The sequence below is a fragment of the Sceloporus occidentalis genome, unplaced genomic scaffold (assembly GCF_023333645.1).
Source record: "Sceloporus occidentalis isolate IW3139 unplaced genomic scaffold, rSceOcc1.0.p SCAF_7, whole genome shotgun sequence".
In the NCBI taxonomy this organism is placed as follows: domain Eukaryota; kingdom Metazoa; phylum Chordata; class Lepidosauria; order Squamata; family Phrynosomatidae; genus Sceloporus; species Sceloporus occidentalis.
In genome coordinates this window covers 96,464,587-96,487,931 of record NW_028316987.1, presented here as the reverse complement: position 1 = coordinate 96,487,931, position 23,345 = coordinate 96,464,587, and the positions used below count along the sequence as shown (strand labels likewise).

General features: G+C 44.4%; 2 protein-coding genes across 2 annotated transcripts; one reads left to right on the top strand and one right to left on the bottom strand.

Moving 5' to 3' along the window:
* Positions 1-7,145: 7,145 nt before the first annotated feature.
* Positions 7,146-17,758, bottom strand: LOC149310185 (Golgi-resident adenosine 3',5'-bisphosphate 3'-phosphatase-like). Its single transcript, XM_089533861.1, has 5 exons — positions 17,281-17,758; positions 13,101-13,260; positions 12,041-12,136; positions 10,822-10,983; positions 7,146-9,354 (listed from the first exon to the last, which is right to left on the bottom strand). Exons 1-5 carry the CDS (start codon positions 17,632-17,634, stop codon positions 9,083-9,085), a joined length of 1,044 nt encoding a protein of 347 aa, XP_089389987.1. The 5' UTR covers positions 17,635-17,758; the 3' UTR covers positions 7,146-9,082.
* A 943-nt stretch (positions 17,759-18,701) lies between these two features.
* LOC149310184 (uncharacterized) lies at positions 18,702-23,073 on the top strand. Its single transcript, XM_089531483.1, has 5 exons — positions 18,702-19,078; positions 20,130-20,216; positions 22,391-22,465; positions 22,551-22,607; positions 22,700-23,073. Exons 1-5 carry the CDS (start codon positions 18,739-18,741, stop codon positions 22,810-22,812), a joined length of 672 nt encoding a protein of 223 aa, XP_089387609.1. The 5' UTR covers positions 18,702-18,738; the 3' UTR covers positions 22,813-23,073.
* The last annotated feature ends 272 nt before the right edge of the window (positions 23,074-23,345 follow it).

Sequence of the window (23,345 nt, the reverse complement as noted above, 5' to 3'; positions counted from 1 at the left end):
ATGGGGAGAGACTGATCAGAAATGCAGATATACTCGACTATAAGTCAAGAAATTTATGCCCCCAAACCGACCCTAAAACCTTGTCTAGACTTATATAAGGGTCCATACACCAGAAGTAGGCAGAAAGGTCCTAAAGCAAGCCAGCCTGATGCCCCAGTCTCCATTGGACCCCCATTCCTTCCCCTCCAGTCCGTTTTACAAGACCTGGCTTCTTATTGGAAAATCTCCCCATTTAGATCCACTTGCTTCCTTTCTCAATCCGATGATGTTCAAACCTCTCCTCCAGGACCTGGGAATCGGTTTGGAAAGGTCCAGAGAAGGAGGAGGAGGGACGGAAGGGGTCTTTCCCCCTTTGCATCCTTCCTTCTAGCCCCCTACATTTTGCCCTCGACTTATCCATGGCTCACATCAAAACCCAGGACTTCGACCCTGAACCCTTCCCTTGACAGTAGATACAATATACATAATATAGTTTTGAAACGCTTGTGTTGTTGTGTGCCTTCAGGTTGTTTCTGACTTCTGCCAAGTGTAAGGTGAACCTATTCTGGGGTTTTCTTGTCAAGATTTGTTCAGAGGTTTTGCCATCACCTTCCCTTGAGGCTGAGAGAGTGTGACTTGTCGAAGGTCACCCAGTGGGTTTCATGGCCAAGTTGGGAATCGAACCCTGGCCTCCAGAGTCATAATCCACGCTCAAACCGCTCTGCAATGCTGGCTCCTTTGTATCACTACAACGCTAGACGTTTTGGACCAAAAGCAGAATTTAATGGGGAGCCCGGCCGACTTCTCCCACCCCACTTTGAGACAGGGATGTGTGTCTGTTGTGTGCTGTGTTCCCTTAGCTGTTGCACAGGTCTTTTCGACAGCAGCTTCGTTTTATCTCAAGGTCCGGCTTGGCATACTCGACGTTCGGTTTGCAATCCCTGCTTCCTTTGGAGGAGCAGTTCCTTATCTCCACGTGAAAATGACCCTCTGCGGGAAAAGAGACAAGAATGCGGAAACATAACTGATTAGCAATTGACAAATCCTTGCCTTGAGGCGCCCAGATAATTTGAACAAGGGCTGTAATGGGAACAGCCATCCCCTTCCAGGGGCAAACAAGTTGGGCATTGCCTCCAAAAATGTGAATTGTATCCCCACTCATTAAGGCTGATGCCACACTGCAGAATAAATGCAGTTTCACACTGCTTTAACTGCCATGGCTCCATCCGATGGAATCCTGGGATTTGTACTTTGTTGCGGCCCCGACCCCGACCCCTCTGACAGAGAAGGCCAAATACCTAATCAATGCCTTAATTTTGCCCCCCGCCACCTTTAAGCTACATACAGCCAGCCCTCCATATCCATGGATTTTTTTTATCCACGGATTCAGGCATCAATTGTTTAAAACATTTTTAAAATATATAAATTCCAAAAAGCAAAGCTTGATTTGGCCATTTTATATAAAGGACACCATTTTAGTTGAGCATCCATGGATTTGAGCATCCGTGGGGGTCCTAGAAGCAAACCCCAGCAGATACTAAGAGCCCAGTGCAATAATAATAATAACAATAATCATACCCCATTATATATCATGGGATTTGAGCTTCCAAGGATTTTCGTATCCATGAGGCGTCCTGGAAGCAAACCCCAGCAGATGCCAAGGGCCTAGTGTAACGATAATAATAATAATAATTCCCCATTGTATATAATGGAGTTGAGCATCCAGGATTTTGGTATCCACAGCAGGTCCTAGAACAGGATCCCCTGTAATAATACTAATACTACTGATAATAATACCACATTGTATAGAATGGGGCTTGAGCATCCATGGAATTTGATATCAATAAGGGGTCCTGGAACCAAACCCCCACAGATACCAAGGGCCCCTTATATGCTTGTTGCTGCTGTATGCCTTCAAGGAGTTTCCAGTTTATGGCAACCCTATAACAGGGTTTTCTGGGGCTGAGAGAGTGTGTCTTGCCGAAGGCCAGCCAGTGGGCTTCCATGGCCGAGTGGCTATTTGAAGCCTGGTCTCCAGAGTCCTCCGCTCAGACCGCTTCTCTGCCAGCAGAAAAACTACCAGTATGGGAGAGCCATCCAATTTTTCCAATATTAGGAAAATGTCTAATTAACAAACTCTAAGCCGCTCTGATAGCCTTGACTGAAGAACGGTGTATAAATAAATAAGTATTAATAATAATAATAATAATAATAATAATAATAATAATAATATTATGCCTGGTTTTGTGGAGAGGTCAACCTAAAACGTCTTCTACTGTCCATTCCAACTGGGGAGTTTATCCCATCAATATCCTGGAAAAATCACGTGATTACGTGAAACAATTTCATATGACGAAACCCACCATTAAAGTGGTCACAAAGAAGCATTAATGCACATCTTTTTACTTTCAGGATTTCAGCCATTACGCATTTCCGATATCACTTTATTTGCACAATTGTGTGTGATAATCATTAGCGCAATTACAAAGCCGTTTTCGCTTTTTTTTGCGGGATGCTTTAAATGCGCTTTAATCTCTCTTTAATGCCAAAATTAGCCCCAGTGCGATAAACTCCTGGCTCAAGGTTGGCATCCTTCAGAGAGAATAAGCCTGGAGAAGAGAAGGTTAAGAGGTGATATGATAGCCCTGTTTAATTTGAAGGGATGTCATATTGAGGAGGGAGCAAGCTTGTTTTCTGCTGCTCCAGAGAATAAGCCTGAAACAATGGATGCAAGCTCCAGGAAAAGAGATTCCAGCTCCACATTAGGAGGAACTTCCTGATGTTAAGACAGTGGAGGACGCTGCCTTGGAGTGTAATGGAATCTCCTTCTTTGGAGGTCTTTAAACAGAGGCTGGATGGCCATCAGTCAGGGATGCTTTGATTGTGAGTTCCTGCACGGCAGAAGAATGGGGTTGGACTGGATGGCCCTTGGGTCTCTTGCAACTCTTATGATTCTATGATTCTAAAAGGGCAGACTTACTAAACTTAAGATGGACTGTTACGCAGGACTGCCCAGGCTTTGCCACGCAGGTGCCAGGACTTGTACATGGCATGTACCGAAGAAAACGGAAACACACTTTGCACCGGAGGCATTCAGCTGCATAAAACAGAAAAGAAACACTTCAGCACAGACCCCAGTGGTGCCTCTTCCATTAAATGTGCTGGTTATTATTAGGAGCTTCACCAGTTATGGGTTCATATCCACCTTAAAGTGTTGTTCATGACCTATAAAGCCCTATACATCTTAGGCCCAGACTATCTGAAAGCCCTTATCTCCTCATTTGAGACTGCTCAAGTCTCCAGGGGCAAGGAAGGAAGGAAGGAAGGAAGGAAGGAAGGAAGGAAGGAAGGATCTGAGTTACCATTTATCTTTATTGGTTTGGAAAACACTGGCCTTACAGATGTTTTTGGCTGCTATTCCCAGCAACCCCATCTAACATACTTGATGGGAATGGCACAAACAGGAAAGATGTATACTTTTTAGCTCCTGCAATTTTCTGGCGTTTTTACAATTGTCAGCTGCTGTATTCGGTCTCTAAACAACTTTATTTCTAAGACAGGAGCAACTATATCCCTCTGGAAGTTGTTGGATTGCTAATCCCAGCAGCCCTAGATGGCATAATCAAACATGGCAAACGCTGGGAATTGAAGTCCAATATCAGGAAAGTCACACTTAGCTGTCTTTGAGAAATATAGAAATATATGTTTTGTTGTGTGTTTTCAGTTAGTTTTCCAATTTATGGCGAGCGTATATTGACTCTATGGCGACCTGGCTTTCTTGCGAAGATTTATTTATAGGGCATTTTGCCTTTGCCTTCCTCTGAAGCTGAGACAGTGTGAATTGCTCAAGGTCACCCAATGGGTTTCCATGGCCAAGGCCGGATTCGAACCCTGTTCTCCAGAGTCGTAGTGCAGCGCTCAAGCCGTCACACCACGCAGGCTCAGCTTAGTTGGCCCAAGAAAAATATTATGCTATACAGTACTAGTATTTTTGGTTTTATCTTTTCTTTATAGTCAGCAGTTGCCTTTGAGAAAATAATGATCTAAGAACGAGAAAAAGCAAACAAAAAATAAAACCAAGTAAAAGAGTACCAAACGTGTGCTAGTTTCCCAGTACTCCAGACGTTCTCTCAAGCAAGATGCAGCATATAACTGTTGGGAAAGGGTAAAGAAATGGGAAATCAATGGACTATTTATGCCCGCCTCTCCTTAGACTGTAAGCTCCTGGGGTAAAGACCTTGCTTTTTGTCAGTTTACTCTGTGAACCACCATAAAATCCATTGACTGTGTGCATGTCTTGCTGCTGCTATGTGCCTCTGAATTAACTCTGACTTATGGTGACACTATTCTAGGGTTCTCTGGCAAGTTTTGTTCAGAGTGAGTTTGCTGTGACCTTCCTCTAAGGCTGAGAGAATTCCCAAAGCCATCCTAAATTTTCATGGCTTTGGGGGATTTGAACCCTGGTCTCCCAAAGTCCTAGTCCAACACCATGCCGGCTCTCAGAAAGTCTTATTCTGCAGCGGTTTGCCATTGCTGGAAACCTTCCTCTGAGGCTGAGAGCGGGGTCATTCAAAGGGTTTCCATACCTGAGGATTTGATCCCTGGTCTCCCAGAGTCTTAGTCCAACGATTAACCCATTACACCAGATGGGCTCTTGCACATACCTTGATAAAATAAAATTCCCAGGACTTACCAGCCAAACCGCAGAACAGAAGGAACAGCCCAGTGCAAAGGATTTTACTCATGGCAATGTTTTCTTCTCATTAGGAAGAAAGGAAGGTGTGGAGCTGTCCTTACAATGGCTTCTCCCAAGCTCCTTTCTGAACGGCTTAGGGGTGTTTATGGACGTCCAGCAAGCAGGATATGAAGGAGGAACCATCCGGCCACTTTTACTAAAAGAAGCAAAACAAAAAAGCAACTGAACTGTTCCTACTCCCTTTACTAGAACAGCGGGTTCCCCTAACAGCCTCCTCCATGCCCCAGACCTAAAAGAAAACAAGGTGGTGGGTGGAAGGCTACAATGTTCTCATTCTTCAAAAGGAATAGTAATCCATCCTGTCCTAAGCTAAGGCCAAGTCAGATTCTTTAATACAGAGGACTCGGGGGTTGATGACCCCCCAGGACCTGCCAAGAGTCGCACCAGCTTTCCAAGAAGGAAGAAATACCCACCAGCCCTCCACACAAACCAGGTTTTCTGCAGAAACACAGGCTGTATTGTAGAGCATGCCTCTCCACAGAATGGCCATTCTCCTGTTTTGGAAAGATTCTTCTGCAGAGTGTAATGCGTTGGTGGCGCAATGGTTAAATGTTTCCTCAGAGGGGAAAGAGCAAAAAGACCGGGTGGCCAAACTTGATTATAACCAACACTGTTTTCCTGTAGCATGAAAGAAGAGCCGGGCCTACAGAGGAGAATTTATAACAAAATCTTGTAATTTCATATTCTCTCTTCTGTTTTCTGCTTTTAAGTTTGCCTGGCTTTAAGAACTTGCAGCAGATATTGGCCCAAAGAAAACTGAGGAACATGGAGGCCAAATCGCACCTCACTTGATCCACTCATTTGTACCTCCTCCATTTGGGAAATCCTGCACCTTTGCAACAAGCTGAGTGTTTTAAAGCATGCAGTGCCTTGGGCTCAAGTGCCAGCACCGTCAAGCTTTCAAGAGTCACTCACTCCCCTCTTGGCTATTTTGGGACCATTAGCAGATTTAAGCTCACCCTCTGCCCTGCTGCACAAAATGGCATGCTAATTTGCAGCCGTTTTTGTACACAGATAACTCTGTATCGCCTAGGCACAGACTCTCTGGCAGAAACCAAGAGAAACTGCAAGCATGATGTCTCTGGAAGGACATGCAGTTTGTCTTGTTTGATCCAAGACACTCACTTTTAAATTTGGGGATTATTTTGGCTGAGCACAAATACTTTTTGCAAATATTCATCAGTGGAATCAAAACTTGGGCAACTGTTTCCCTCAAGTATTTTCTATCTATCTAGAAACAGGATTAATTGCAAATAGACTGAAAGGAGCTCATCTTCCCATGTCCCACTCCCTCGTGACAAGGAGCAAGGACAGAACGAGTGTGCAAAGCATATGGCCAGCAATTACTCTTCTGAGATGGTCTCCAAGTCTGGTAAAATGCATTGCCTGCTTCCAGGCTCAAGTGAGTATTTTCAGTTCTAACACAATGGCTGTTCTTCAGCTTAAAAGACAAGTGAAAACCACCATCTTTGGACTGCTGGAACTTCACAACCTTCATGCAGAGCACTTGTACAGCAGACTTTCAAATGTCCAAAGAGCTTCACATACACACCATCCCTACTTTGTAAGAAATCTGTAAGGAAAGTCAGGGTATTGTGCTCTCCTATTGTGAGTGGTATGCCTGAAGCCACAAGCTTAAGTCTGAGGAAGAGGCAAGGCTTAAGCCAAGGACATCCTGATTCATAGCCACTCCATCACAATTGCACTGTAATCCAGTACAGTGGTTCCTCCACATTTGCTGGGGTTCGGGATGAAGGACCCCCATGAATGTGGAAAAACCCCAAATTAAAAAAACACTGTTTTTTTTTCCTAAGAGAACACCTCTCTAGTGCACCTCTGTGGTCAACATCTGCCAGATGTTGATCATAGAATCATGCTGGAAGACCTACAAATGCCTAGAGAAGTGTTTTCTCTAGGAAGTTGTAGGTTCTCCAGCACAACTCTGTGGTCAACCTCTGGCAGAGTTGTGCTGGAGGACCTAGCGATTCCTAGAGAGAACATAATGATCAAATCTGCAAATTATAAAATCCGCCAATGTGGAGGGCCAACTGTATACCCTTATCATGCCTTGGCCCAGGCTCTCCTTCCACCCCAAAGGTGCCTGTCCTGGCCTTGGATGGAGCAGAAAAGGCAGGCGTAGCTCCACCATGCCTAGGCCTCAGCCACTGGCGAGAGGCTTTCCCTCCATTGCCATTGTCCTGGCCTCCAAAGGAGAGAAGAGCATCCGGCGTCTGCTGGGCTTAATCCCCTGCCCCACTGCCATTCCCTTTTCCTGATGTTTCATGTCCTATTTAAATTGTAAGCCTGAGGAGAGCAAACTGTCAAAAGATTTGTAAGCCGTCCAGGGAGGCTCTTTGGCTGAAGCGCAGTGTATAAGTATTCTAAAGAAATAATAAACAAAGCTCTTCCGTTGCCTTGTGAGCCACATTTCCTTTTATGTTCATTGTTTTGCATATCTCAGTTTCTGAAATGCAGTATTATGGAGATGGAGACTCCCCAAAATGACCCACACACTAGTAGAAGGTGAAACATAGCCTATTCTCATGTGCTCAGCAAAGAAATATTAAGTTGGAACATCAGCATCATCAGCAAGAGTAATCATCCACTGTAAAGCATTTAATTTTCAAACAGTCTTGTGTCAAAAGTGTAGCTACTCCTGGAACTGAACTGCAGATCAATACTTTGAAGAGAGTCCATGTGATTTTAACACATCTGTGGAATAAATTGGTTGTGAAAGAAAAGTAGCGTTCCAATAATATCCAGCTTTGGCGACACTTCTGAGCAACACAGGTCTCCTGGCACTTGTTTTAAAAATAACCGCTTAAGCAATATTGCTCAGCACACAAAGAGGTCTTAAGACTTCATGAGGAGTCGGCATCACTCAAAAGAGTGAGACTTACTTCTGAGTAGACATGTCTAGGCCTGCACCTACCTTTTTTACTAATTATCTTTTTTGTTTTTCAAGTGATCAAAATAAGTTAACACACTACCAAAACAACCAAGGGAAAAAAATAACCTCTGCAGTGAAACAAAAAGTAAGTAATTGTTAAGAGTGGCACATACACTGGCCTATTTTTCTGTTCATTCACCTCGCATTCTGCAAAGACAGTAGTTTCAGTAGGGAAGACTGAGCCTGCGTGAAAACAGATCATCTGGCGGATCAAGCTCCAGAGCTTTTGCCTGCTGTCTCCCCCATAAATTAGCTGAAGGGGAGGAATCCCAGATCAAGGCTGGATTAATCACTTCCACAAAAGTTGGGGCCCTCAGGTTCCATTCTTACGCAGTCCAGCACACTAATACAAGCCTTTCATAACCTTGCCTCAGAGAACAAATACAGCTTTTTTTGTCACAGATAAATTTAAAGGAGGAAAGCTGCTGGTGGCACTGAGGTCCCTTGAGAGACTTTTCGGGTCTGTATTGCAAGACTCAGATGTTAAATAAGTTACCGGATAAAACAGACTGGGGCACAACTTCTAATAAAACGCCTGGAATGCAATGTTTAGGACAGCTGGCAAGACACTTGAGAGTCCTGTAAAGGAGTTCACACGATGCACGGTTTTCATTTTATGCTGGCTAGAGGTTGTAATAAAAACCCTGCAATTCTCTTCTCAAGTGGCTTAATGAATGAAACGGGACAAATGACTAATGGAGAAGCTCATCACCAAACGTTAAGTATTTAAGAAAACGTAGCTGCTTGTGATGGCCCCAGTTAACTGCTGAAACTGGACAGGGGAACACACTTTCTTTTAAAATATTACATGGAAAGAATGTTGTAACAAAGAACATTATTGTAAAACCACACAGAAATTAACACTCTCGTCCACAATAAGCTGGTTTGAATTTTCAGGTAAATGTTAAAAGTAGATCCAAGTGTTTCCTTTATCGTTTCAAGTTGTACCCAAGATGAATAGGAGTCACAAAAAGATACCTCTGCCTCCTTAGGCTTTGTATCCATGGATTTCAAGTGACCCAAAACAATGTTTTTCCCTTTTGGCAGACAATATAAAGAATACTATATCAGGATGTGAAAGTTTACTGGAACCAACATTTGCACTATGTTAGTTATTATTAGCTCAGGCTTGGATTCCTCTAGTTGTGTTATGGACACAAAACACAGCCTCAAAAATCCAAAGCTTGATTCTGAGGCCTGAGAACCTCATGTGACCGGATAATCCAGCTTCTGAACACTGCCACAGTCCATAGGTGAGCCTCCAAAATGCTGCCATGAGTAGTCCTCCAAATGCACATTTGCTGGAGAGCACCCAATTCCAAAGGCCAGTTCCACATGTCCTACCTTGAACGGATCATTTTCGGGCTCCAGAAAGGGCCACATTCACGTTTCAGAGCTTAATTCTGTGATGCCTTGTCTAGAATGGGCAGTTTTTCAATGAGTGCCTTGTGATTCATGTTGATGCTGGCAATGAGCCCACCCTCATTGCCAACTGCACCCGTGTAACTGATTTCTTCTCCTGCCAGGGTTGTCATTTGGCCACCTAGTGCTTTCAGCACTGCATTGCCAGCACAGATGTCCCACTTCTTTATGTAAGTGACGTGAATGTAGATGTCAGCTTGTTCCTGATCCGCCTCTGGCACATTGAGGAGAGAAAGGACTTTGTATCCTAAAGGGGAAATCATCCAGAGCTTAATGTTTGTTGTACATCCACAAATATATTTTAGACTGCTGCTGAATGCAACATATTAAAAAGCATGCTTACATGCATGCAAAGATCTCTAAACTCACTTAACATTTGGATTTCGGGACATAATTCAGAACCTTAATGGAAATTTAAACAGCATGCTCTCATTTACAGCTTTGCTTATGTAACTGTGCAAACCCAACTATGGTTGCCCTCTTCAATGGATAGAGATTGCAATGCCTCACTTCACATGGCAACTGCGTAAGTGCAGAAATGCACAGCTAACTTTATCTGAGACTCTCTGCCTACAAAAGCAAGTACAAACAAAACTTGTTGATTCAGGATATTTGCTCAGAAAAGTTGCTTCCTTAGCACAAGATCTTTCTGTTTGGAAGTGAAATGTTATCCTGAACTACTCCAGGAACTGAGGTGTGGTCTGTGGGGGACATAGTTGTGTTGTAATAAACGTAGTGGTGTTTTGGACTCTTCCAGTCCTATGATCCTTTGATCACCCATTTAAAAAAGCCTCTGCTATCAACCATGTCAAAAATAGGAAGATTAAAATCTATTCCAACATGTAGATGTTTCATACTGGATATGTTGGTTTTTATGGTTTCACTGGTAACACTGTTGACGGTCCTTACTTTTTAGGCTGCTGTGTACCTCTTATGTCAACAATACAGTTCATCAACAGTATGTAAAGAGAAATAAGAATTAAAAAATCCTTATTGGGTTTATTTATGAGGCACACCTGAGAAAGTACCATTTTACGCACTTTTAGCTCTGCCAACCACAAGTAGTATCTTGTGGATATTCTTTGTATTTGTAACCCAACAATTTGCTAGCCACTAAGAATTTTCTCCCACTAAGCATTTAAAACCTTAGTTGGGTTCAGCTTAAATTTACAGCTGCTTCTGGATTTCTTTGCCATGCAACACTTTGAGGTATTCTGTCCAAAATTATTAATCTTTACAAATTCTACTGATCAATGGAAGTCTAAAGCTTCCCAAGCCAAACAAGGTTGCAATCCTAAACATGCTTGCCTGGGAGTAAGACCCACAGAACTGAATGAAGCTTACCTCTGAGTATGCAAAGGGTTGCATGCTCAGCCCTTCCTTTTTCTCTATCCCTTAAATCTAAACAGATCATACCCTCCTTGTCCTCTCATAAATCAGGGCACTTATGAAGCCAGCCCATACTCTGCACAACATTCAACAAAAAATGCCTTTTGCTAAGTATAAACAAGCCCACTTCCACTTCAGTAACTCTTCTGTGCTTGTTTTATATCTATTTTATCTATCGATGTATGCATTTTAGTGGACTGTATTCCCACCTCTATCCATCTGGGAGAGGCAGGAAAATATAAATAAACTATTATTATATTATTATTAATAATCATTCATCCCCCTCCTCTGCTACATCTAGGCTGAAAAAGTCAAGATAACAAACCTGACCCGCCAGCTTTAATGATCACACTCTTATTTCCAAACGTTTGCCAAGCAACTTGCTTCACTTTCCCTTCATGGGACCGGGATACAATGATGGTGGGAGTCTGATCATTGTAGGAAGACCGGGGTTTCACATTGGATCCTCCGCGCACCATTGCCCAGGCTGCAAAACAGAGGTGGCTTGTTAATGGCTACAGCTTCCCAAGAAGCTCGGCACTGGCAACAGATTCAGAATCTATGGGGCTATCCAATCTTATTAGGCAAGGCCTTATCACTTCAGGAATTCTGCAGATTCTTCCAAGAGTTATGCCTGGCCAAGGGCTCACCTGCACCTCTTTCATCTTGCCTGTTCCACCTCCTCCTCTGTCACTGCCTGCAAGTGGACTGGAGAGGTCCTGCGTCAACTCAAGGACACATCTGTTTGTTACTGGAGTAACTCTATTAAACACAAATAGCCCATACAAACTGAATCCTTTTGTTATGTTACAGATCCTGCAATGGAATAAAGAGTGAATCAGCCTCACTACCCTAAACTGGCTTTGGACCATCTCCTTGTTTTATTTCAGCTGATCCTGCCTATAACAGGCAAGAGAAGTATCAGCTGCCTCCAGAAGCCCTTACTGAGCATGTGTAAATAGCAAAACAGAGAAGAGGATACAGTAGATAGACCTGCCTCACCGACTACTCAAAAAATCATAGATCTGTAAGTCTGGCCATCAAGAGGGAAACTATATGAGGAGCAGAGGCTGGTTTTGCAAGTGTTACCTGACCTGTGTTTTTCATTTCACATGTTCCTGTTATTAGATTTGGATTTTAAAAAAAACCACTCCTTTCCTTGTTGCTTCTCCCTGTTACCAAATTTTCTGTTATGGAAACCATGTCCATGAACACAGCTGTTTTGTTAACAGAGGTATCCCTGTACTTACTTCTAAGTCCGGTGGAAGTTAATAGGACTGATTTCTGAGGAGAGACGTACAGGGCAGCAGTGTCATTGCTGCGTTTGCTTTGCCTACTCTGTGTTGACTCAGGCAGGACTGTGGTTGCAGATTTGGAAGAGATTACCCTTCCACAATAACCTATGCAGACATCACTTCCAGTTCTGCCATGAACAAACCCCAGGATTCAAAATCATGATGCTTTTCTTTCTCCAGAGACAAAATGTTACAAAATCAGAGCAACTATTCAAGGCATTACAAACTGAAATAAAATATGTCCCATACCTGTATATCCAGAAAATGGCTTGTGTATTACACCTATGACTGGCTCACCATTCACAGCTGCACACACCATTGTAGTGACATATTGACGGAGATCCTCTGAAGGGTAAGTAAGAAAGAACTTTAGATCCAGGTAAGATGAACCACATCACTCACACAAACTTAAATCTCTCAAGAGTCTACCACCTGGAAATTAATCTTATAGATCTTCAAGATGGCCCCATTTCACAATACTATACAAAAAATAAGATTTACTAATATCTCCACAAAAATATACTCAATTCAGCCTTCAAATTTTTATTCACAATATTTGCACAAAAGACAACCTCTGACCCAGTTAGTCTGAATTTATTATTTTAACCCCTTCCTGGAAGTAACTTTCAGATTTGAAATTAAAATTATTTCCCCTTTACGCTATATTGTTTGAAAAACCACACTAATAAAATATTCAATGGACTCCTGCATTTCATTGTTCAGAAAGTTGGCCTCACATGTAATGTCACTCAACAGTTTACTGGGATGTAAAAAACTCCCTCCTCTGCTTTTTGTCTTTCAGTTAATGACAGTATCTTTTGCAGAAACAACTGTGTTCTCAATATAATGACAAACTTTGGTGCATGTTAAAATGGAACTAACTGAAGCAGGTGCAAAGAATGAGAATGTGAGAGCAATATTTTCTTTCAGGGCCCAATGCAGAACATGGTTGTTATATCTTAACCAAGTGTAAGCCAAGGATCCCGTTAGTCTACTTCTGTGGCACAACTAGGCCAGCATGCAGGGAGGGAAATGCAATACTAGCGAAGGAAGTAAAACATTGGATAAACACGTAGTGCAAAAATTTTGCCTGTCTCTCACTGCCACTGATACACAGCTCAGGGAACCCAGGATCATGGCCTAAATCTCAGTTTATAGAACAGTTTAGTTGTTACACAACTGTTGGAAGGCAAGAATTAAATTAAATTAAACCAGTCATGAGAAGGAGCAGTTCTTCTGAAGCATCACAATATCCAGAAGAGGGATGCTACAGAGAAGTAGCAAGCCAACATTAATTCAGTGTTGTTACCTGTATATTCTTGGGTTGCATCTAATGGATCAATCCACACCGTAACGCTGTCTGCTGGTACAAAATTAGGCTGAATTTGTCTCTTTATATCTTCAGGAATAGTGCGATCCCAAGAAATTATCTCCTGGTCATCTGCATCAACATGCTCTTCAGAATTTATCTAATGGTAAAAACAGAGATATAACTTATTTCAATCAGTGTGTAATGACATATTCTTAGAACTTAAATAAACTTAGAACTTGAGAATCTTATATTCCCCAAATGATGAAGGTATTATTAAGAACAGAACATTTAATTCCTTAATACACTGAAGGTAGGAAATTTCTGGTTGTTATTGTTTTCCAGGTTTTGGAAGCTAAGCCAAGTAAACATGGCATCCCCAGGTCCCCAGGCTGACTTCCCTCAATATGGCACTTTTACTTGAGGAAATCAAAAAGACAGCTTTTAGACCTGAGAAGGGGAACTAAAAAAATTGCTTCAGTTTCTGACACTGCTGCCTAAATGTCAAACCACTTGCTAAACTGCACCAGACGACCATGAAACATCCTGTTCAAGCAAAGAACTCTTAACGTTTTTAAATGCCACCTGCGTGGCACTATGCATCGCAATCTTACATTTTCCATGGTCAGCTGCAACGGCAAACAAGCCGGAGGGCTTCTTTTTATAGTCAGACCTAATGTTCTACTTGGTTAATCGGGGCATGTTTTACAGGGTTGATTCTGTCTCTCGCAAAAGAAAGAACAAGGAAATGGAAGGGCCTTTGTGTGTGGAAGGTGGCGAAACGCTAACGGGGCAGAATTACTCAACACCTTCTTTGCCTTGGTCTTCTCCCAAAAGAAGGAGAGTGCTCAGTCTGGGGAAATGGAGCCTAGGAGTTAAGGGGATTCTAAATGAATTCAAGTCTCTAGGGCCAGAGGAACTATATCCAAGGGAATTAAAAGAATTGGCAGAAGTAATCCAAGAACCTCTGGCAATAATCTTTAAAAATTATTGGAAAACAGGAGAAGTCCCAGCAGATTGGAGGAGGACAATCTGAGAGGGAGTTGGCCAGGCAAGTCCAGTTCCATCAGGACTAGCCTGGAAGAAGGAAGAGCCCTCCCTCCAATCCTTCTGCCTTGGTCCAGGCCTTAGAGGGAGAGAAGAACCACTGGACCTCATCCCCATTCCCTCCATCATTCCCTTCTCCTTTTGTTTCGTGTCTTTTAGATTGTAAGCCTGAGGGCAGGGAACTGTCTCATTAAAAATAATATTGTAAGCCGCCCTGAGAGCCATTCGGGCTGAAGGACGGGATATCAATACCTAAATAAATAAATAAATCCCCATCTTCCAAAAGGGAGAAAAGAAGAGCCAAACAATAACAACCCAGTCAGCCAGACATCGACACCAGGAGAGATCCAGAACAGACGATGAAACTGAGAGTGTGAGCATTTAGAAAGGAATGCCGCGATACCTAAAAGCCAGAATGGGTTTCTGAGAAACGAGGCATGTCAGAATAATCCTATAGAATCTTATCTCTTTTTTCTGATACAGTCACAAACTCAGTAGATGGAGGGAATGCTGTAACTGATTTTAGGAAGGCCTTTGGCAAGGTCCCCTGTGGAATCCTTGCCAAAGAGCTAATAAAATGCAGACTCTGCAATGAGACTCTTGGATGCATTTGTAATTGGCCAACTGACCAAACCCCAAGAAGAACAAAAGATGGGGAGGGGGAAACAAAAACGATCAAAGGTCTGGAAAACAAGCTTTATCAGGAATGTCTAAGAGAGTTGAGCATGGTTAGCTTGAAGAAGAGAAGACAGAGTGACATGATAGATCTATCTTGAAATATATCAAGGGATGCCATACGGAGGATGGAGCAAGCTTGTTTTCTGCTGCTCCAGAGACTAGAACACAAACCAATGGATCCAAATTACAAAAAAAGAGATCCCACCTCAACATTAGGAGAATTTTTTTCAGTGACTGGAATGGATTGCCTCAGAAGGTGATGCCTCTCCTCCTTTGGAGATCTTTAAATATGGGTTGTTTGATTTATTTGCTCACAGCTGTGTTAGTCTTCTTTCCTGTTGAAACCCTTACAGTAAATAAAGTTTGGCTACCAGTCCTGAAGAACACCAAAACCAGGACTCAGCAAATGCAAATGAGAAGCCACTCAGGGCCAGAGGCTTTCCCAGCAAACAATGATCACCAATTAGCAGACACTAATCCTCTTTTGCAATCTTCCCACCCTGAGGAGACCATCAAGAACAGAACAACACACAGATTAGCATGGGACTCACTCCTCCCTACCCAGGGTCACACCGGATGCATGTACCACTCTCTTCCAGGCCAGCCTTCTCTGAAGGTGCCAAAGCCACAGATGCCAGCAAAACGTCAGGAAAAAACTCTTCTAGAACATGGCAACAGAGCCTCAAAACCCCACAAAAAACTATGGATGCCGGCCATGAAAGCCTCTGGCTTCACATCACAGAAATAATGCCTCTTCTTGACACCAATTTAACCCACTTTGGCTCCATGTTTTGGCATTCTGGGATTTGTAGCTTTGCAAGCCCTCTCTGTCAGAGCACTCTGGAGCCACAGAAGATACAGACCCCAGCATTGCATAGAATGGAGCCACAGCAGTTAATGCAAGGTCAAACTGAATTAACTCTGCAGGGCAGCCGCAGCCAGGTTGATATCTTTCAGGGGGGCTTGAGCTGCGGTACTTTTATGCAGCCGAACTAGAACCATAGAGTCATAAAAGAAAGAGACCCCAAGGGCCATCCAATCCAACCCCAATCTGCCATGCAGGAAAACCCCATCCAAGCCCTCCCTGGGACAGACCCAGCCTCTGCTTAAAGGCCTCCAAAGAAGGAGACTCTGATGGAACGTTTTCCACCATTGAGCATCTCTTACTGTCAGGAAGGTCCTCCTAATAGTAAGGTGGAATCTCTTTTCCTGGAGCTTGCATCGATTGTTCTGTGTCCTTTTTATTCTCTGGAGCAGCAGAAAACAAGCTTGCTCCCTCCTCAATATGACATCCCTTTAAATACTTGAACAGGGCTCTCATATCACCTCTTAACCAACTCTTCTCCAGACTAAACATTCCCAGCTCCCTCATCAAAGGAATCTTTGATATGATCCTCAAATGCTTAACAATTAACCAGGGCTGTCATGTTATTGTTATGATCATGAAGGTTTATTTATAAAGCGCTGTCAGTTTGCATCTCTTCACCTTCCCTTCCCCCGGCTGAACATCCCCAGCTCCCTCAGTCTCTCCTCAGAGGGCTTCATGGGTTCCAAGCCCTTCACCGTTTTGGTCCTCTGAGCACATTCCCTATGGGCAAGTCTTTCCCCGTTTCTCTTTATGGGCCTGTACTCTCCTCCACCTCTTCCCTCTGGGCAAGGGCACTGCTCCCTCCACATCCGCTGGGGTCAATGTGGGAAAGCTGCAAGATTCTCTAGCAATCCCTAGGTCCTCCAATGCAACTCTGTGGCCAGCCTCTGCCAGATCTTGACCACAGAGTTGCACTGGAGGAGCTATAAAGGCCTAGCGGAGTGTCCTCTCTAGGCATCTCTAGGTCCTCCAATGTAACTCTGTGGCCAGCCTCTGCCAGATCTTGACCACAGAGTTGCACTGGAGGAGCTATAAAGGCCTAGCGGAGTGTCCTCTCTAGGCATCTCTAGGTCCTCCAATGCAACTCTGTGGCCAACCTCTGCCCGATCTTGACCATAGAGTTGCACTGGAGGAGCTATAAAGGCCTAGCGGAGTGTCATCTCTAGGCATCTCTAGGTCCTCCAATGCAACTCTGTGGCCAGCCTCTGCCAGATCTTGACCACAGAGTTGCACTGGAGGAGCTATAAAGGCCTAGCGGAGTGTCCTCTCTAGGCATCTCTAGGTCCTCCAATGCAACTCTGTGGCCAACCTCTGCCCGATCTTGACCATAGAGTTGCACTGGAGGAGCTATAAAGGCCTAGCGGAGTGTCCTCTCTAGGCATCTCTAGGTCCTCCAATGCAACTCTGTGGCCAGCCTCTGCCAGGCACTGACCATAGAGATTCGCCGGAGGAGCTCCCAAGGCCTAGCGGAGCGTCCTCTCTAGGCATCTCCAGCCGCCCTTCGGCGCCACTTTCGGTTCCAGTGACCCCAGAGTTTCCCCGGAGGCCCGGAGATCCCCTGCCAGCCCTGACCCCGCGGCTCCTGACCTGGACTGCGGGGAAGGCGGCCCTGAGGAGGCGGACCATCTGCCTGTTGGAGCGGAGGTCTCCGCTGGTGAGCAGCTCGTCGGCGCCCTCGCGGGTCTTGCCCTTGGCCTTTTCGTGGAGCGCGCCCTCCTCGCGCACCCGCCGCACCTCCGCCCCGCCGCGCCCCGCCGCCGCCACCGACGCCGCCAGCAGCTCCCGAAGGTCCACCAGCGACGACGACGACGCCTCCGGAGCGCCTCCGGCCCCGAAGCGCCCGGCCAGGAAGCCCGAGTAGAGGTGGTAGAGCAGGCCCAGGCCCAGCAGGCCCAGCACGGCCGCCCCCAGAGGAGAGAGGCGGATCCCCATCGGAGCCATGGCTTCTGCCCTCCTTCCTCAGCGCCGCCGCAGCCGCCGGAGCAGGAAGAGGCCCATCGCCCCTTCAGAACGGACGCCTCCGCCGCACCGGAAGCCGCCCCAGACCACTTCCGGGTCACTCGACGAAGACGGGGAACCCTGTCAGCAGTTAGGAGGACTGCGCCTGCGCACTAAACAACGCCGGGCTTAGAGCTAGGAAAAGAGAAGAGGCGCGCACCCGACTCCTCCGCGGAGTGATGACGGGTTCGCTCTGCCTCCAGGAGGAGGAGGAGGGGGCTTCACTCCACAGTAGCTCCGCCTCCTCCTCCTACGGCGAGCATGCGCAGAAGCAGCGGGGAAGCCCACTGACAGTCCCAGTTTGCCCTCTCTTTCCCAAAATGGTGGCCCTTCCCGCAAAAGGAGTGAATGAGGGATAGAGAGGCACTTAAGCCACTGGGGGTTTGTTTAGTTTTATTTCATTTTGCTTGAAAACCAAGGCAGATAAAACAGTTTTGCTTTACATCCAATTTTTTGTTATGTTTTTATACACCTTTTTTGTGTATGTATATATGTGTGTGTGTGTGTATATATATATCTATGTATATGTATATAGATATATATAGTTTTTTGAGTTACTATTTGTCTTGGTCCCATATTACATTTAATCTTTCCCATTTCTTTTTAAATTTCCCATCTGTTTTTGTTTTGGTTCCCCCCCATTTATAAACAATTTGTCCATTATCTGAGTGATGTATTGATTTATTGTATGTAATCTAGACGTAACTGCTGTTTTATGGTGTGTGTGTATATATATATATATATATATATATATGAAATGATATAATATTTATATTATACAACACAAATATTTATATTATATAAAAGTATAATACAAATAAAATTATTGTTGTTGTTGTTATTGTTGTTGTTGTTGTTGTTGTTATCATTATTGCCAATGGAGAGCTTGTCCTGGGAAAGCTCCCTTCCTGCGCGCCTCTATGGCTGCGCTCTGGCGCCACCTGGTGGCCAAAGGGAGGCTGCAGGCCTGGCCCTGCAGGGCTCTAGCCTCCTCACAGCTGAGCCTGGTTTTGGTTTGCTGCTTCTCCTTCTCCTTGTTCTTCTGTAATGGCTGCTAGGAAGTGGCACTTTTGGACTGGCCCCGAAACCCAGTGCCTTCTGGGGATTTTGGGCAGAAACAGGGACATAGACATAATCATGGGCTCCTCTCCCCACCCAACCAAGGCAATATATGCCAAAATTGCCAGGAGGCTGGAAAGGCAGGGCTTCAGCCGGACTCAGGTGCAGGTCTCTGCCAAAGTGAAGGTCCTGCGCAATGCCTTCTATAAGGCCATGCGGGCTTACAATGGTGACCCTCCCAGACGCGCCCAGCCTCACTATTTTAGGGAGATGTACCAGCTCTGGGAGAAGGCCGGGCGCCCGCACCGGGAGACATGGGCCGCAGCCGGTAAGTTCAGCCATAACATACCAGTATATCCTCAACTATAAGTCGAGAGCAGGTTTTGGGGGCTACAATGGTGTATTTTGATATGACCCATGTATAAGTCGAGGGTAAAATTTAGGGGCATGTGCCAAAGGATCTATAGGATGAAGCAAAGGAAGATGATGCCAAAGGACTTAGTAAAACTTCAGCAGGCATAACTGTTTGTGATCCACTAAAGGCTGGATGGATACGAAAATAGAGAAGGACTGGTGCTTCTGGGACAGATTATACTTTTGCCTTTCAGCAAGGGATGGTTCCCTTTTTATAAGAGTTAAAGTGTTATACATAATTGATTATTTTAAAACCAGAATTTTAACCAGAAATCAGCAGGGAGACCAAGGAGTCGGTTGGAAAGGAAACATAGTTTATTTATAGTTTTTTGTGGGTTTTTCGATGCCAGCTGCAGATGTTGGCAAAATGTCAGGAAGAAACTGTTCTAGAACATGGCCACAGAGCCTGAAAACCTCCCCACAAAAAACTATGGATGCCGGCCATGAAAGCCTTCGACTTCATATAGTTCATTTAGCTGCAGCATTGTTCCCAGAGGAAACTCATATTCCAAACTCTGGGACCACGATTCTAAAATGAACCAAGTTTTTATAGTGTTTTGAACAAAGGAAACTACAAATCACATTTTCATTGGCCGCACTGAGTTAAAACATGTACACCTCTGTGTCTTCGTTGGATATCCTAGCATATGTCTCTATCCCACGTCAGTCAATCTTTCCTCAGTTCATGTCAGTACTATAATTTTCAACTCCTGAACATAAGTAAAATTCTGAATTTGAACCACTCTGCCACAAAAGTACAGTACTTACATTGGCCCTTGGAGAAGTCGACTCAGGTTTCTTGGGTCAATTTTTTAAATAACATTTCTAGACTTATACATGACTATATACAGTAAATTTACATCAGCACACTTAAGAAAAATGCATGTTGCTCGATCACGTTCTGTTCTAATTTCTTGTGACGCCATGATTATTGAGTTTTATGCTCCTCTTCTCTTACCCTGCAGCAAGGCAAGGCAGACGCCAAAGGGCTGTGGAGCTGGAGGATGATCCGAGGGCAGGCGCACACCTCCCTCCCAACGCACAGCCCAGAGGTAGGAGGGTTTGTAATAAGTCAGATCTAATCACTGTAGTGACAGTGTTTATAAATGTAGTGATGGTGTTTATAGTTTCTATAAATCATAGCCAATTACTATAGTGGTAGTTGGGTTTTCCATGGCTAGAGTATTTGTATCTGTTATGCCTGATTCATCAATTGTGTCAATGCAGGAATGCCAATGCAATATAAATAATACTATTCAATATAAGTATCTACTTTCTGTAAGTAAAATCATAGAATCATAGAATCGTAGAGTTGGAGGCAACACCAAGAAGGGCCCTGATCCAGTCCAACCCCCTTTTTCTGCCATGCAGGAACTCTCAATCAAAGCATCCCCACTGACAGATGGCCATCCAGCCTCTGCTTAAAGACCTCCAAAGAAGGAGACGCCACCAAAATCTCCAAGGGAGCAAAGTGTTCCACTGTCAAACAGCCCTTACTCTCAGGAAGTTCCTCCTAATGTTGAGGTGGAATCTCTTTTCCTGTAGTTTGCATCCATTGCTCCGGATCCTAATCTCTGGAGCAGCAGAAAACAAGCTTGCTCCCTTCTCAATATGGCATCCCTTCAGATATTTAAACAGGGCTATCATCATATCACCTCTTAACCTTCTCCTCTCCAGGCTAAACATCCCCAGCTCCCTAAGTCGTTCCTCGTAGGGCATGGTTTCCAGACCTTTCACCATTTTAGTTACTCTCCTTTGGACACGCTCCAGTTTCTCAATGTCCTTTTTTAATTGTGGGGCTCAGAACTGGACACAATATTCCAGGTGGGGCCTGACCAAAGCATAATAGAGTGGCACTATTACTTCCCATGAGACATTATATTTCTATTGATGCAGCCTAGAATCGCATTGGCCTTTTATCTGCCGCATTGCATTCTTGACTCATGTTCAATTTATGGTCTACTTGGACTCCTAGATCCCTTTCACATGGAGTCTCATTCAGCCAGGTGTCCCCCATAATCCCAAATCTGTGCATTTCATTTTTCCGCCCCGAGTGCAGTACCTTACATTTCTCCGTGTTGAATTTCATTTTGCTTTGGCCCAGTTTTCCAGTCCATTCAGGTCATTTTGAATCTTGATCCTGTCCTCTGGGGTATTAGCTACTCCCCCTAGTTTGGTGTCTTCTGCAAATTTGATAAATGCTCCCAATTCTGTCACCCAAGTCATTGATAAAGATCCTGAATAGCACTGGCCCCAGGACAGAGCCCCACTGGACACCTCACTGGTCACTTCTCTCCAGGATGAAAAGAAGCCATTGCTGACTATCCTTTGGGTTCGGCCAGTCAACCAATGACAAATCCATGTAACAGTTACCTTGTCTAGCTCACATTTCACTAGCTTGTTTGCAAGAATGTCATGGGAAACCTTGTCAAAAGCCTTACTGAAATCAAGATATACTATATCAACATGTAAAGTACATGTAATCAAGTCAATATATGTTGAAAAAGTCTATAGTCCCATTAATGAGTAGTTGTACCAAATATCTGATGTACTGGGTAGGTCAGTGGTATATGTCTAGATCAAGAGAAGTAATAGTGCCACTGTATTCTGTTCTGGTCAGGCCCCACCTGGAATATTGTGTCCTGTTCTGGGCACCACAATTCAAAAAGGACATTGAGAAACTGGAGCGTGTCCAAAGGAGGGCGACTAAAATGGTGAAGGGTCTGGAAACCATGTCCTATGAGGAACGACTCAGGGAGCTGGGTATGTTTAGCCTGGAGAAGAGAAGATTAAGAGGTGATATGATAGCCCTGTTTAAATATTTGAAAGGATGTCATATTGAGGAGGGAGCAAGCTTGTTTTCTGCTGCTCCAGAGAACAGGACCCGGAACAATGGATGCAAGCTTCAAGAAAAGAGATTCCAGCTCAACATTAGGAAGAACTTCCTGACAGTAAGGGCTGTTCGACAGAACTGTAGAACAAACTCCTTCCTTGGAGTGTAGTGGAGTCTCCTTCCTTGGAGGTCTTTAAGCAGAGGCTAGATGGCCGTCTGCTGGGGATGCTTTGATTTGGATTTCCTGCATGGCAGAATGGGGTTGGACTGGATCAGGGCCCATGCGTTCTCTTCCAACTCTATGATTCTATGATTCTATGTGTGAGTTGCAAAATTGCTGAAAATATACAAAAGGTTTTTTAACCTCTGTTTCCCCATCGTCTTTCTTTGCAGCAGTGTTCGCTGGTGCAGAGAGGCTGGCACCACCGCCTGTCGCTGTGGAGCCCAGATTGGGAATAGAGCACAACAGTAAGTGTCACTTTATGGCAAATAGAGGGAACCACAGCAATGCATGACTGTAAATGGACGTTGCTGACCTCTCTCTCAATTACAGGACAAGTGGTGGCCATCCAAGAGCAGCTGTCACAAGTGCTGGAGCATCTGAGGCAAGGTAAAGCGCTGCTGTTGATGGGGTCTCCAGAGGGGAGTGTTGCTTATCAGTTAGGGACATAAATGCTATCTAATGTTCATTTCCCCCTTTAGTGACAGATCAGCTGGGCACTGTAGAGAAGAGGCTGGCACAACTGGAGGCCACCGTTGACTGCCACACAATATGGATCGACCGTTTCGTAGCCTCCACATCCCCCCCTCATTGAGAGGGCTGTTTTTTTAATGCATTTATGTTAATTATGCCATTTCAGTTCATTGATGTAAATAGCTAAAATAGTGTGTTTGTATGCATGCGCGCACGTGTGTCTGTGTGCATGGTGTTTGATGAGCATTGTCGCCCATTTTTATTTTGTGTTTCCCCCAGTGTGTTGTGTTTTAACAGACGCTGGGTTTTTTGTTTTGGGGGGGAAAGTCCCAATGTCTTCTGTCATTTTTGCATGTGGCTTTTGTATAGCGTTGTAAATATTTTTTCCCCAAAAGTTATTTTATAATACAATCTAAATTACAAGTAATATTTCCTCTAAACCTGTGAATTGCTTCCTTTGTAAATGGGTGGGGAGGGGGAGGTAGTGAATTAGAAGTATAAGGGGAAGGGCAGACCAAATGCAGAAAGCAGAAGAAAGAAGAGGAAGAAGAGGAATTCCTGGAGAGAAATGAAGACCAGCACATCCAGAGAATCGTAGAATCTGAGAGTTGGAAAGGACCCAAGGGCCATCCAGTCCAGCCCAATTCTGCCATG